Source organism: Pseudophryne corroboree, chromosome 2 (genome assembly GCF_028390025.1).
Source record: "Pseudophryne corroboree isolate aPseCor3 chromosome 2, aPseCor3.hap2, whole genome shotgun sequence".
Taxonomy (NCBI): domain Eukaryota; kingdom Metazoa; phylum Chordata; class Amphibia; order Anura; family Myobatrachidae; genus Pseudophryne; species Pseudophryne corroboree.
Window position 1 is genome coordinate 668,094,204 of NC_086445.1, and position 14,699 is coordinate 668,108,902.

Consider the following 14,699-nt stretch of genomic DNA (forward strand, 5'->3'; position numbering starts at 1 on the left):
CTTTTATGGATTGATGTTTTAAATGAAAGGACCACACTCACTGATGACTGAACTATTAATTGAAGTATTTTTAGACTTTATATGTATAAATATTTTAGACTACAAGATTATTATATTTGTATTAGTATTTTAGACCTATCATTCACCAGGTCACTAGTTATCATGCCTGGGCGCTGATAGGAAGGTGCAGACCCTTACAGCCATACAGCACTGGGAGTGGTATCTTTGGGGTCTTGGGTCTATTCATGAAGCAGTGAAAAGAGTAGAGAAGTGAACCAGCTGAGAAGTTGCCCATGGCAATCAATCAGCATTGACGTAACATTTGTAAAGTGCATTCTATAAATTTAGACATAACAGCTGATTGGTGGTCATGGCCAACTTCTCCACTCTTTTCACTGCCACATTAATAGACCAGTACGTATTAAATTCCAGTACACACTGGAGCAATATTTTATTTATTTATTATTTATTAACAGTATCTTATATAGCGCAGCATATTCCGTTGCGCTTTACAATTAGAACAACAGTAATAGAACAAAACTGGGTAAAAACAGACACATAGAGGTAGGAAGGCCCTGCTCGCAAGCTTACAATCTATAGGGAAATAGGCATAGATACACAAGGATAGATGCGAACTATTGCATAATGGTCCACCAGATTGCTAGGTTCTTAATGGGTTGTATGATGATACCCCACAAAGTTGGCCAAGTGTCAGGAGGGTGTGAGACTAAAGAAAGACAAGATATGTGATGTTATGAATACTCTACAGAGGATGTAATTAGATAGGGAAGCACTGAAGGTTATGTGGGTGGGTCTGGAATTTGATAGGCTTGTCTGAAGAGGTGAGTTTTCAGGGAACATTTAAAGGTTTGGAGACTAGAGGCGAGTCTTACTGTGCGTGGGAGGGCATTCCACAGAGTGGGTGAAGCCCGGATAAAGTCCTGTAATTTTGAGTGTGAACAAGTAATGCGTGTGGATGAGAGACGTAGATCTTGTGCAGAGCGGAGAGGTCGGGTAGGAAGATATTTTGAGATGAGTGAAGAGATGTATGTTGGTGCAGTTTGGTTAATAGCCTTGTATGTGAGTAAAAGTATTTTATATTTAATACGGTAGAATACCGGTAACCAATGGAGGGACTGACAGAGCGGATCTGCAGACGATGAACGTCTGGCAAGGAAGATTAGCCTCGCAGCTGCATTCAAAATGGATTGTAGTGGTGAGAGCCTATGTTTGGGAAGACCGGTCAGGAGACTATTACAATAATCAATGTGGGAGATAATGAGAGCATGGATTAGAGTTTTTGCTGTGTCTTGTGTAAGATATGGTCGTATTTTGGATATGTTTCTTAGATGTATGTAAGATGATCTTGAGACAGATTGAATGTGGGTAACAAAGGACAGTTCAGAGTCAAGAATGACACCTAGGCAGCGAGCTTGTGGGGTAGGGGTGATTGCCGAGTTCTCAACAGTGATAGAGATATCAGGTTGGAAACTACTATTGGCCGGTGGAAATATAATTAATTCTGTTTTGGAAATATTAAGTTTGAGGTGGCGAGATGTCATCCAAGATGAAATGGCAGAAAGGCATTCAGTGACACGGCCCAATACAGATGGTGACAAATCAGGGGAGGATAGGTAGATTTGAGTATCATCCGCATACAGATGGTACTGAAATCCGAAAGAGTTGGTTAGTTTGCCAAAAGATGTGGTATAGATAGAGAAAAGCAGAGGACCTAGGACTGAGCCTTACGGTACTCCAACTGAGAGAGGTAGCGAAGGAGAGGTGGAATCAGAGAAACGAACACTGAAGGAGCGATTAGATAGGTAGGATGAGAACCAAGAAAGGGCTGTGTCCTGAATACCTAGGGATTGTAGTGTTTGTATGAGAAGAGAGTGGTCAACAGTGTCAAAAGCAGCAGAGAGATCAAGGAGAATAAGTAGAGAGTAATGTCCTTTAGATTTAGCAGTGACCAAATCATTCACTACCTTAGTCAGTGCTGTCTCTGTGGAGTGTTGGGCACGAAATCCTGACTGAAGTGGGTCCAGTAGGCTGTGTGAGTTAAGAAAGTGTGTGAGGCGAGTGTAGGCAAGTCTCTCAAGTAGCTTGGAGCTGAGAGATGGGACGGTAGTTAGAGAGAGAGTTCGGGTCAGAGTTTTGTTTTTTCAGAATGGGAGTAATCACTGCATGCTTGTATAGAGAAGGAAAGATACCAGTAGACAGGGAGAGATTACAGATTTTCGTTAAGGTTGGGATGAGCACAGTAGACAGAGCTTTACTAATTTGTGAGGGTATAGAGTCAAGGGGAGAGGTATTAGAGTAGGCAGATGAAAAGAGTGCAGATACTTCATCTTCATTTGTAGGATCAAAGAAAGAGAAGGTGTTAGAGGGTTCAGGCAGGGAATTGAGCAGGTCACTTGCTGTGGAAGAGCATACCATTTCATTTCGGATCTTGTCAATCTTGTCCTTGAAATAGGAAGCAAGATCTTGCGCACTGACAGTGGCTGGTGGGTTAGGTGAGGGAGGGACAAGAAGTGATTTAAATGTATTAAAAAGTCGCTTGGGGTTAGAGGCTTGAGCAGAGATGAGAGATTGAAAATATGTTTGTTTGGCAGTGTCCAGAGCATTACGATAAGAGTGGTAGGTGGTCTTATATGTGAGAAAGTCACTTGAACTACGAGATTTACGCCACTGGCGTTCAACTTTACGTGAGAGTTTTTGTAAGTGTCTAGTGTATTTAGAGTGCCATGGTTGACATCTAAGTCTACGTGGAGTGTGATGGGTAGCTGGAGCCACTTCATCAAGTGCTGTTTCTAGAGTTTGGTTAAGGTGTGACACAGCAGTCTCTGGAGAGGTGAATGTAGAAATTGGTGAGAGCAGTGGTTGCAGAGAGGTAGATAGTTGTTGAAAATTAATAGCGTTAATATTTCTGCGGGTAAGAGGTGTCCTTGTAGACTTTAGGGACATTGAGTTTGAAGTAATGGAGAAGAGCATGCAGGTGATAAGGTTGTGATCTGAGAGGTTAGAGAGAGTAGTTTAGAGGCATGGGGAGATTGTGGACTGTCAATAGAGAGATTGAAATCGCCCATAATGATGGTGGAGATGTCAGAGGATAGAAAGTGAGGGAGGCAAGCAGAAAAATCTTCCAGAAACTTTTTGGGTTGCCCAGGTGGGCGATAGATAGCTGCAACACGCAGAGAGAAAGGGGAGAAAATCCTAATAGAGTGTGCTTCAAAGGATGTAAATGTGAGTGAGGGAACAGGTGGTAAAACGATGTGCGTGTAAGATTTGGACAGTAATATACCAACACCACCTCCTTTAATGTTAGCAGGCCTGGGGGTGTGTGCAGTGGAGGCCACCATGTGACAGTGCTGCAGGGGAGGCAGTGTCTGATTGTGTGAGCCATGTTTCTGTTATGGCTAGCATATTTAATTTTTTTGCTATGAAAAGGTCATGAATAGCTGTTAATTTGTTGCAAACAGAGCGTGCATTCCATAAAGCACATTTTAGTGACTTGGAGGTAGATGGGAGACATGTGATGTTGATAAGGTTTGTTGGTTTTATATTCTGTTGTGAATCAGCTGAATGTGAGCGTGGTATGCGGATGGGACCTGGATTTGGGGATATGTCACCAGCTAGTAGAAGCAGAAGAAGAGAGAGATAGGTATAGTTGGGGGAGGTGTGTGATAGTTTCTTATGGTGACAGGTAGAGGATGTGACAGTTAGTGTACATAGATAGGTTAAAAGCTCATGAGTGTTAATAAGAGGGGAGTGGATTAATGAGGCTGCAATGTGTACAGAGCGATACATAACAGGAATAGTGAAGGACGATGTCATTTTATAGAGGATACCATGAAGTGCTATGAGGAAAAACAGTTTGTGGAGCATGGTGTATTTAAAGAGAAAAGTATAGATAGGAAAATGCTTATGGAAATTGTTAGTTAAATGGTAGATTTACCTGCTTTCCAATGTTTGTTCAACTGTTGGTTTAACTGTTCTTTTTAAAATTTCCTAACTTTGTATATTTCTAAACTCTGACAACTGCCCCATAACTGAATGCTAACATATACTAGTTCTAATTTACAAAGGCTTCAGCTGAAGCCAATTGGACATCTAATCAAAGGGCTTATATTACCCTGTGTTAAGTAAACACCAGTCCATGTATGCTAATAAACTCCACTCCACTGACCAACATCTATACAAGAGATAATATCAGCTATAAGCAAGTACTAATATTATACAAATACAATTACATACACTGCTAAATTATACATTGGTGTGAATACAGATCAAGAGTTATAGTTTGCAGGAATCATCAAGCAGAAATCACATACATTTAAAATACAGCTGAAGATGTTTGTGGGTTAATGCAGAGGTGCAGGAATCATCAAGCAGAAATCACATACATTAAAATACAGCCGAAGATGTTTGTGGGTTAATTCAGAGGTGCAGGAATCATCAAGCAGAAATCACATACATTAAAATACAGCTGAAGATGTTTGTGGGTTATTGCAGAGGTGCAGGAATCATCAAGCAGAAATCACATACATTAAAATACAGCTGAAGATGTTTGTGGGTTAATGCAGAGGTGCAGGAATCATCAAGCAGAAATCACATACATTAAAATACAGCTGAAGATGTTTGTGGGTTAATGCAGAGGTGCAGGAATCATCAAGCAGAAATCACATACATTTAAAATACAGCTGAAGATGTTTGTGGGTTAATGCAGAGGTGCAGGAATCATCAAGCAGAAATCACATACCTGTGAGATGAAAAGATATATAGAAAGCTGGTCAGTCCATATTCAGTGAGATATATGTAGACTAACTGTTGGTTTAACTGTTCTTTTTAAAATTTCCTAACTTTGTAATTTCCAAACTTCGTATATTTCTAAACTCTGACAACTGCCCCGCAGACAACTGCCCCATAATATCAGCCCGATATCTAGTTTCCACCCAGAATGGCATATCGGCCTGATTGTTCAGTGTGTATGGCCAATCCACTCACTCGCCAGGTCGTTATTGATATCTTCCGGTCGGCCGTGCTGCACAGGCAACTGGACGATATCGCATTCGGTGCTGTGCAGTATAATGAAGGATGGAATGAGGAAACATTCCGTCCTTCATTACATCGTTCTGATGTATACCGTTATGATATGTTGGCCGCTATATCACTATGATACACATTGCTCTAATGTGAGCCCGACCTTCGAGAGAGATAAAGTAGGCAGAGGTAAAGTACCAGCCAAAATGCTTGTTACGGCTGTGTTTGAAAAATGATAGTTAGGAGCTGGTTGGAATTTTATCTCTGGCCAATTCATCTCTCTCCAAGGCTTAGTACATAGGCCCTCATTCCGAGTTGTTCGCTCGCTAGCTGCTTTTAGCAGCATTGCACACGCTAAGCCGCCGCCCTCTGGGAGTGTATCTTAGCATAGCAGAATTGCGAACGAAAGATTTGCAGAATTGCGAATAGAAATTTCTTAGCAGTTTCTGAGTAGCTCCACACTTACTCCTACATTGCGATCAGTTCAGTCAGTTTCGTTCCTGGTTTGACGTCACAAACACACCCAGCGTTCGGCCAGACACTCCCCCGTTTCTTCAGACACTCCCGCGTTTTTCCCAGAAACGCCAGCGTTTTTTCGCACACTCCCAGAAAACGGCCAGTTTCCGCCCAGAAACACCCACTTCCTGTCAATTACACTACGATCACCAGAACGATGAAAAAGCTTCGGTATGCCGTGAGTAAAATACCTAACTTTTGTGTAAAATAACTAAGCGCATGCGCTCTGTGAACCTTGCGCATGTGCAGTAAGCAACTAATCGCAGTATAGCGAAAATCGGCAACGAGCGAACAACTCGGAATGACCCCCATAGACCCCAAAGTACCAACCAACCAGCTCCTAACTGTCATTTTTCAAACACAGCCTATAACATGGCAGTTAGGAGCTGATTGGCTGATACTTTACCTCAGTCAACTTTATCTTCTAAAAAGCTTACTATTCAGACCCCTATGTCTGTCAGTCAGTGAGAGCTGTCAGGGAAGGGGGACAGGGCCTCCCTCCAATGCTGTGCAACTGCTAGACGGACACATTAGCAGATTATATAATACATTGTAAGCTTGCGACCAGGGCCTTCCTACCTCTATGACTGTTTGTTATTACCCAGTTTTGTTATATCATTGTTATTTCCAATTGTAAAGCGCAACGGAATTTGCTGTGCTATGTAAGAAACTGTTAATAAATAATAACCTCTCTGCCTAGCTGATGTACAATCTATAGTAAAGATACACTCTATAGTAAAGTATAGCTAACATAAATGTTAATATTTGCAGGCTGTGCACCCTGGATCCAGCACAATTTGACTGATGTCATGGTGCTTCAGTTGTTAAATATATTCTAATGCATACCTCCCAACTGTCCCGATCTTCGTGAGACAGTCGCATTTTTTGGGGAATGTCCCGCTGGGGGTGGGGAGTGGTGGGGGGGGAGTCATTTGGGAGGCTCTGTCACTCACTGCTCTCCTTAGCAAGGCAGCGGTGAATAGACGCTGACACTGTGCTCATGCGCACGGAGTCTATTCAGAGAGACAAGAGGGACAGGGTGCATGCCAGCAGCTCACAGAGGGCTGGCCATGCCCCCATAGTGACAGGAAACCTCTTTGAGGTCTCACCCCCTTTTTCTGGGCAGGCGCACAGGAGCACCTTTTTCTACCTCCCAAAAGTTGGGAGGTATGCTTATGAAAAGTATATTTAGTATTTAGAGAGACTAGGCAAGTAGTTTAATTCTAGGAATTGCCTATTTGGATTTACTCATTTGAAATCATGTGTAAAAATGGTGGACTTGACCTTTAAGCACTGATACAGAAAGTTCAGTCATCAGTATTCAAAGTTTTATTTCTGGTTCTGAACTCGACTCAATGGGGTATATTTACAAAGATTCGTGTTTTGGCTGTTTTGAAGTGTGTTTGAACTCGAATGGTATCGGGTGCATTTTACTGCAACTTTTTGAATCCTGATACGATCATTCACTAAACTGCCGAGTTTTGCACAATCGTGTTTTCCGATGTCGATGGGATTCGTAATATCAGGCAGTGTTTTACGGGAGTGATGAGTAAAACACTGCCTGACAAAACACAAGGAATCCCGGCCGGATCTGTGAGATCCGTGCAGGGCTTCATTGTGTACCGTAAAAAGGTTTTTAAAGTATTTAAGAATCTGGAAAAAATTGCGTGGGGTCCCCCCTCCTAAGCATAACCAGCCTCGGGCTCTTTGAGCCGGTCCTGGTTGAAAAAATATGGGGAAAAAATTGACAGGGGTTCCCCCATATTTGATCAACCAGCACCGGGCTCTGCGCCTGGTCCTGGTGCAAAAAATACGGGGACAAAAAGCGTAGGGGTCCCCCGTATTTTTTGAACCAGCACCGGGCCCCACTAGTCAGAGAGATAATGCCACAGCCGGGGGACACTTTTATATAGGTCCCTGCGGCCCTGGCATTAAATCACTAACTAGTCACCCCTGGCCGGGGTACCCTGGAGGAGTGGGAACCCCTTAAATCAAGGGGTCCCCCCCCTCCAGCCACCTAAGGGCCAGGGGTGAAGCCCGAGGCTATCCCCCCATCCATGGGCTGCGGATGGGGGGCTTAAACAAAGTTCCCACCATTGGTTACAATGGAGCGCATAGGCGCTACATTGTATCACTGCCGTGTGCTGCCTGACAGACACTACAGGAGCACACAGCCAATCAGGAGGGTGCCACGACGTGGCGCTCCCTGATTGGCTGAAGGAACCCTCTAAGACAGGAGTCAGGGGGGGGGCCTGGCAGTCGGGGAAAGGGGTCCCATGTGAAAACATGGGGCCCCTTTCAGTGCGTGGTCGGGTTTGCGTTTTATTTTTTTGACAAGTACGTGGATTATACAGAGAACAGAAGAGGACCGATCTATACTGGATTATGTGAGTATAATTTCTCTGACGTCCTAGTGGATGCTGGGAACTCCGTAAGGGCCGTGGGGAATAGACGGGCTCCGCAGGAGACTGGGCACTCTAAAGAAAAGTTTAGGTACTATCTGGTGTGCACTGGCTCCTCCCTCTATGCCCCTCCTCCAGACCTCAGTTAGAATCTGTGCCCGGCCAGAGCTGGGTGCTCCTAGTGGGCTCTCCTGAGCTTACTAGTAAAGAAAGTATTTATTAGGTTTTTTATTTTCAGTGAGCTTCTGCTGGCAACAGACTCACTGCTACGTGGGACTAAGGGGAGAGAAGCAAACCTACCTGCTTGCAGCTAGCTTGTGCTTCTTAGGCTACTGGACACCATTAGCTCCAGAGGGTTCGAACACAGGCACCTGTCCTCGATCGTCCGTTCCCGGAGCCGCGCCGCCGTCCCCCTCGCAGAGCCAGAAGAACAGAAGCTTGAAGACGACGAAATTGGCGGCAGAAGACTCCTGTCTTCATTTAAGGTAGCGCACAGCACCGCAGCTGTGCGCCATTGCTCCCAGCACACTTACACACTCCGGTCACTGTAGGGTGCAGGGCGCTGGGGGGGGGGGGGGGGGCGCCCTGGGCAGCAATTGAAGTACCTTTTGGCAATAAAGATACATATATACAGTCTGGCACTGTATATATGTAAAAACCCCCGCCATTTTTTTACACAGAAAGCGGGACAGAAGCCCGGCACTGAGGGGGCGGGGCCTTCTTCCTCAGCACACCAGCGCCATTTTCTCTTCACAGCTCCGCTGGAAGCAGCTCCCCAGGCTCTCCCCTGCAGTATCCAGGTACAAGAAGGGTAAAAAAGAGAGGGGGGGGCACATAAATTTAGGCGCAAATAAAACATATAAGGCAGCTATTGGGTAATCACTTATTATAAGTGAAAATACCTGTGTTTTATATAGCGCTGTGGTGTGTGCTGGCATACTCTCTCTCTGTCTCCCCAAAGGACTTTGTGGGGTCCTGTCCTCAGTCTGAGCATTCCCTGTGTGTGTGCGGTGTGTCGGTACGGCTGTGTCGACATGTTTGATGAGGAGGGTTACGTGGAGGCGGAGCAAGGGCAGATAAGTGTGGTGTCGCCCCCGTCGGGGCCGACACCTGATTGGATGGATATGTGGAAGGTCTTAAACGACAATGTAAGCTCCTTACATAAAAGGTTTGATGACGCTGCAGCCTTGGGACAGCCGGGGTCTCAGCCCGCGCCTGCCCAGGCGACTCAGAAACCGTCAGGGGCTCATAAACGCCCTCTATCTCAGATGGTTGACACAGATGTCGACACGGAGTCCGACTCAAGTGTCCACGATGATGAGGCACATTTACAGTCTAAAATGACCAAGGCCATCCGATACATGATTATTGCAATGAAAGATGTATTACACATTTCTGAGATTAACCCTGTTAATACCAAGAGGGTTTATATGTTTGGGGAGAAAAAGCAGCCAGTGACTTTTCCCCCATCTGATGAATTAAATGAATTATGTGAAGAAGTTCCCCTGATAAGAAACTAGTGATTTCTAAGAGGTTACTGATGGCGTACCCTTTCCCGCCAACGGACAGGTTACGTTGGGAAACATCCCCTAGGGTGGACAAGGCGCTGACACGCTTATCTAAAAAGGTGGCCCTGCCGTCTCAGGATACGGCCGCCCTAAAGGAGCCTGCGGATAGAAAGCAGGAAGCTATCCTGAAGTCAGTGTATACACACTCTGGTACTCTACTGAGACCTGCTATTGCTTCAGCCTGGATGTGTAGTGCTGTAGCAGCATGGACAGATACTCTGTCAGACGACATAGATTCCCTTGACAGGTATACTGTTTTGCTAACCCTGGGCCATATAAAAGACGTTGTCTTATATATGCGGGATGCTCAGAGGGACATTTGCCTGCTGGGCTCTAGAATTAATGCTATGTCCATTTCTGCCAGGAGGGTCTTATGGACTCGGCAATGGACAGGAGATGCTGATTCTAAAAAACACATGAAGGTTTTGCCTTATAAGGGTGAGGATTTGTTTGGGGACGGTCTATCGGACCTCGTGTCCACAGCGACAGCTGGAAAGTCGACTTTCTTGCCTCAGATTTCCTCACAGCCTAAGAAAGCACCGTATTATCAAATGCAGTCCTTTCGTTCTCAGAAAGGCAAGAGGGTCAGGGGTGCATCCTTTCTTGCCAGAGGCAGGGGTAGAGGTAAGAAGCTGCACCATGCAGCCAGTTCCCAGGAACAAAAGTCCTCCCCTGCTTCCACTAAGTCCACCGCATGACGTTGGGGCTCCACAGGCGGAGCCAGGTGCGGTGGGGGCGCGTCTCCGAAACTTCAGCAACCAGTGGGTTCGCTCACAGGTGGATCTCTGGGCTGTACAAATTGTATCTCAGGGATACAAGCTGGAATTCGAAGCGACTCCCCCCCGCCGTTACCTCAAATCAGCCTTGCCAGCTTCCCCCATGGAAAGGGAGGTAGTACTGGCGGCAATTCACAAGCTGTACCTCCAGCAAGTGATTATCAGGGTCCCCCTCCTTCAACAGGGAAGGGGTTACTATTCCACAATGTTTGTGGTACCGAAACCGGACGGTTCGGTGAGACCCATTCTGAATCTAAAGTCCTTGAACACTTATATAAAGAAATTCAAGTTAAAAATGGAATTGCTCAGAGCGGTTTTTGCAAGCCTGGAAGAGGGGGATTTTATGGTGTCGCTGGACATCAAGGATGCTTACTTGCATGTCCCCATTTACCCACTTCACCAGGAGTACCTCAGGTTTGTGGTACAGGACTGTCATTACCAGTTCCAGACGTTGCCGTTTGGCCTGTCCACGGCACCGAGGATATTTACCAAGGTAATGGCCGAAATGATGATACTCCTTCGGAAGAAGGGAGTTATGGTTATCCCGTACTTGGACGATCTCCTCATAAAGGCGAGGTCCAGAGAGCAGTTGTTGATCAGCGTAGCACTCTCTCAGGAAGTGTTGCAACAGCACGGCTGGATTCTGAATGTTCCAAAGTCGCAGCTGATTCCTACGACGCGTCTGCTTTTCCTGGGCATGATTCTGGACACAGAACAGAAGAAGGTGTTTCTCCCGGTGGAGAAGGCCCAGGAATTAGCATATCTGGTCAGGGACCTCCTGAAACCAAAACAGGTATCGGTGCATCACTGCACGCGAGTCCTGGGAAAGATGGTGGCTTCATACGAAGCCATTCCCTTCGGCAGGTTCCATGCAAGGATCTTTCAGTGGGATCTGTTGGACAAGTGGTCCGGATCGCATCTTCAGATGCATCGGCTGATCACCCTGTCCCCAAGGGCCAGGGTGTCTCTTCTGTGGTGGCTGCAGAGTGCTCACCTTCTCGAGGGCCGCAGGTTTGGCATACAGGACTGGGTCCTGGTGACCACGGATGCAAGCCTCCGAGGATGGGGGGCAGTCACTCAGGGAAGAAACTTCCAAGGGCTGTGGTCAAGTCTGGAGACTTCTCTACACATAAATATACTGGAACTAAGGGCCATTTACAACGCCCTGAGTCAAGCAGAGCCCCTGCTTCGAAACCGGCCAGTGCTGATTCAGTCAGACAACATCACGGCGGTCGCCCATGTAAACCGCCAGGGCGGCACAAGAAGCAGGATGGCAATGGCGGAAGCCACAAAGGTTCTTCGGTGGGCGGAGAATCACGTGCAAGCACTGTCAGCAGTGTTCATTCCGGGAGTGGACAACTGGGAAGCAGACTTCCTCAGCAGACACGACCTCCACCCGGGAGAGTGGGGACTTCATCAAGAAGTCTTCACACAGATTGCAAAGCGATGGGAACTGCCACAGGTGGACATGATGGCGTCCCGCCTCAACAAAAAGCTAAAAAGATATTGCGCCAGGTCAAGGGACCCTCAGTCGATAGCTGTGGACGCCCTAGTGACACCGTGGGTGTACCAGTCGGTATATGTGTTTCCTCCTCTTCCTCTCATACCCAAGGTATTGAGAATAGTAAGAAAGAGAGGAATAAGAACAATACTCATTGTTCCGGATTGGCCAAGAAGGACTTGGTACCCGGAAATGCAAGAAATGCGCACAGAGGACCCATGGCCTCTGCCTCTCAGACAGGACCTGCTGCAACAAGGGCCCTGTCTGTTCCAAGACTTAGCGCGGCTGCGTTTGACGGCATGGCGGTTGAACGCCGGATCCTAGCGGAAAAAGGCATTCTGGATGAATTTATTCCTACGCTGATAAAGGCTAGGAAGGACGTGACAGCAAAGCATTATCACCGTATATGGCGAAAATATGTTGCTTGGTGTGAGGCCAGGACGGCCCCTACAGAGGAATTCCAGCTGGGTCGATTCCTGCACTTCCTACAGTCAGGGGTGACTATGGGCCTAAAATTGGGGTCCATAAAGGTCCAGATTTCAGCCCTATCCATTTTCTTTCAAAAAGAACTGGCTTCACTGCCTGAGGTTCAGACGTTTGTTAAGGGAGTGCTGCATATTCAGTCCCCTTTTGTGCCACCAGTGGCACCCTGGGATCTTAACGTTGTGTTGGATTTCCTGAAATCCCACTGGTTCGAGCCACTTAAGACCGTGGAACTAAAGTATCTCACGTGGAAAGTGGTCATGCTGTTGGCCTTAGCATCGGCTAGGCGTGTGTCGGAATTTGCAGCTTTGTCCTGTAAAAGCCCATATCTGATCTTCCATATGGACAGGGCAGAATTGAGGACTCGTCCCCAATTTCTCCCAAAGGTGGTATAATCGTTTCATTTGAACCAACCTATTGTGGTGCCTGCGGCTACTCGGGACTTGGAGGACTCCAAGTTGCTGGACGTAGTCCGGGCTTTGAAAATATATGTTTCCAGAACGGCTGGAGTCAGGAAGACTGACTCGCTGTTTATCCTGCATGCACCCAACAAGCTGGGTGCTCCTGCTTCAAGCAAACTATTGCTCGCTGGATCTGTAGCACGATTCAGCTGGCTCATTCTGCGGCTGGATTGCCGCATCCAAAATCAGTAAAAGCCCATTCCACAAGGAAGGTGGGCTCTTCTTGGGCGGCTGCCCGAGGGGTCTCGGCTTTACAGCTTTGCCGAGCGGCTACTTGGTCGGGTTCAAACACCTTTGCAAAGTTCTACAAGTTTGATACCCTGGCTGAGGAGGACCTTGTGTTTCCTCATTCGGTGCTGCAGAGTCATCCGCACTCTCCCGCCCGTTTGGGAGCTTTGGTATAATCCCCATGGTCCTTACAGAGTTCCCAGCATCCACTAGGACGTCAGAGAAAATAAGAATTTACTCACCGGTAATTCTATTTCTCGTAGTCCGTAGTGGATGCTGGGCGCCCGTCCCAAGTGCGGACTTTCTGCAATACGTGTATATAGTTATTGCTTAAATAAGGGTTATTGTTATGAGCCATCTGTTGAGTGAGGCTCAGTTGTTGTTCATACTGTTAACTGGGTAAGGTTATCACAAGTTGTACGGTGTGATTGGTGTGGCTGGTATGAGTCTTACCCTGGATTCCAAAAATCCTTTCCTTGTAATGTCAGCTCTTCCGGGCACAGTTTCCCTAACTGAGGTCTGGAGGAGGGGCATAGAGGGAGGAGCCAGTGCACACCAGATAGTACCTAATCTTTTCTTTAGAGTGCCCAGTCTCCTGCGGAGCCCGTCTATTCCCCATGGTCCTTACGGAGTTCCCAGCATCCACTACGGACTACGAGAAATAGAATTACCGGTGAGTAAATTCTTATTTTTTCACACAGGTACCCCATGGATTCTACATGGAGAAGAGGACCGACCCTCGTGTGAACATAGGTAAGTATGTATGTTTGGAGGTGTGCATGTATGTAATAAACTTATACTTTCAAGGTGTGTGTCTCCTGTTTTTATTGGGGTATTTTTTTAGTAGTAGTACTACAGGTGCCAGCGGGCCCGGTTTTCCACCGCATGCTGGTACTTGTGGTTCTCCAAGTACCAGCTTGCGGGGGAGGCTTGCTGGGACTTGTAGTACTGCTACTAAAAACAATATTCACATTTTTTCAAAAAGTCTATCAGCCCCCCATCCGCCGCCCTTGGATGGGGGGGACAGCCTCGGGCTTCACCCCTGGCCCTTGGGTGGCTGGAGGGGGGGGACCCCTTGATTGAAGGGGTCCCCACTCTTCCAGGGTACCCCGGCCAGGGGTGACTAGTTGGGGTTTTAATGGCACGGCCGCAGGGACCGATATCAAAGTGTCCCCCGGCTGTGGCATTATCTCCCCAGCTAGTGGAGCCCGGTGCTGGTTTCAGAAATACGGGGGACCCCTATGCTTTTTGTCCCCCGTATTTTTGGAACCAGGACCAGGCGCAGAGCCCGGTGCTGGTTGATTAAATATGGGGGAACCCCTGTAATTTTTTACCCCATATATTTTCAACCAGGATCGGCTCAAAGAGCCCGAGGCTGGTTATGATTAGGAGGGGGGACCCCACGCAATTTTTTCCAGGATTTTAAAGACTCTAATGAACTTTTTAAGGTACACAATGAAGCCCTGCACGGATCTCAAAGATCCGGCCGGGTTTCCTTGTGTTTTTTCAGGCAGTGTTTTACTCATCACTCCCGTAAAACACTGCCTGATATTACGAATCACATCGACATCGGAAAAAACGATTGTGCAAAACTCGGCAGCTTAGTGAATGACCGTATCAGGATTCAAAAAGTTGCAGTAAAATGCACCCGATACCATTCGAGTTCAAACACCCTTCAAAACGGACAAAACACGAATATTAGTAAATAAACCCCTATGTGTATA

At 46.7% G+C, this 14,699-nt stretch overlaps 2 protein-coding genes across 3 annotated transcripts in view; one reads left to right on the forward strand and one right to left on the reverse strand.

Moving 5' to 3' along the window:
• Window positions 1–14,699, forward strand: part of PRICKLE4 (prickle planar cell polarity protein 4) — a 150,378-nt gene that overhangs the window by 18,267 nt on the left and 117,412 nt on the right. The window lies entirely within an intron of this gene.
• On the reverse strand, window positions 945–6,558 carry LOC135050432 (uncharacterized; the record flags this gene model as incomplete). Its single annotated transcript, XM_063956924.1, has 2 exons — window positions 6,510–6,558; window positions 945–1,738 (listed from the first exon to the last, which is right to left on the reverse strand). Coding segments are annotated over exons 1-2 (843 nt in total), but the record flags the coding sequence as incomplete, so codon positions are not given.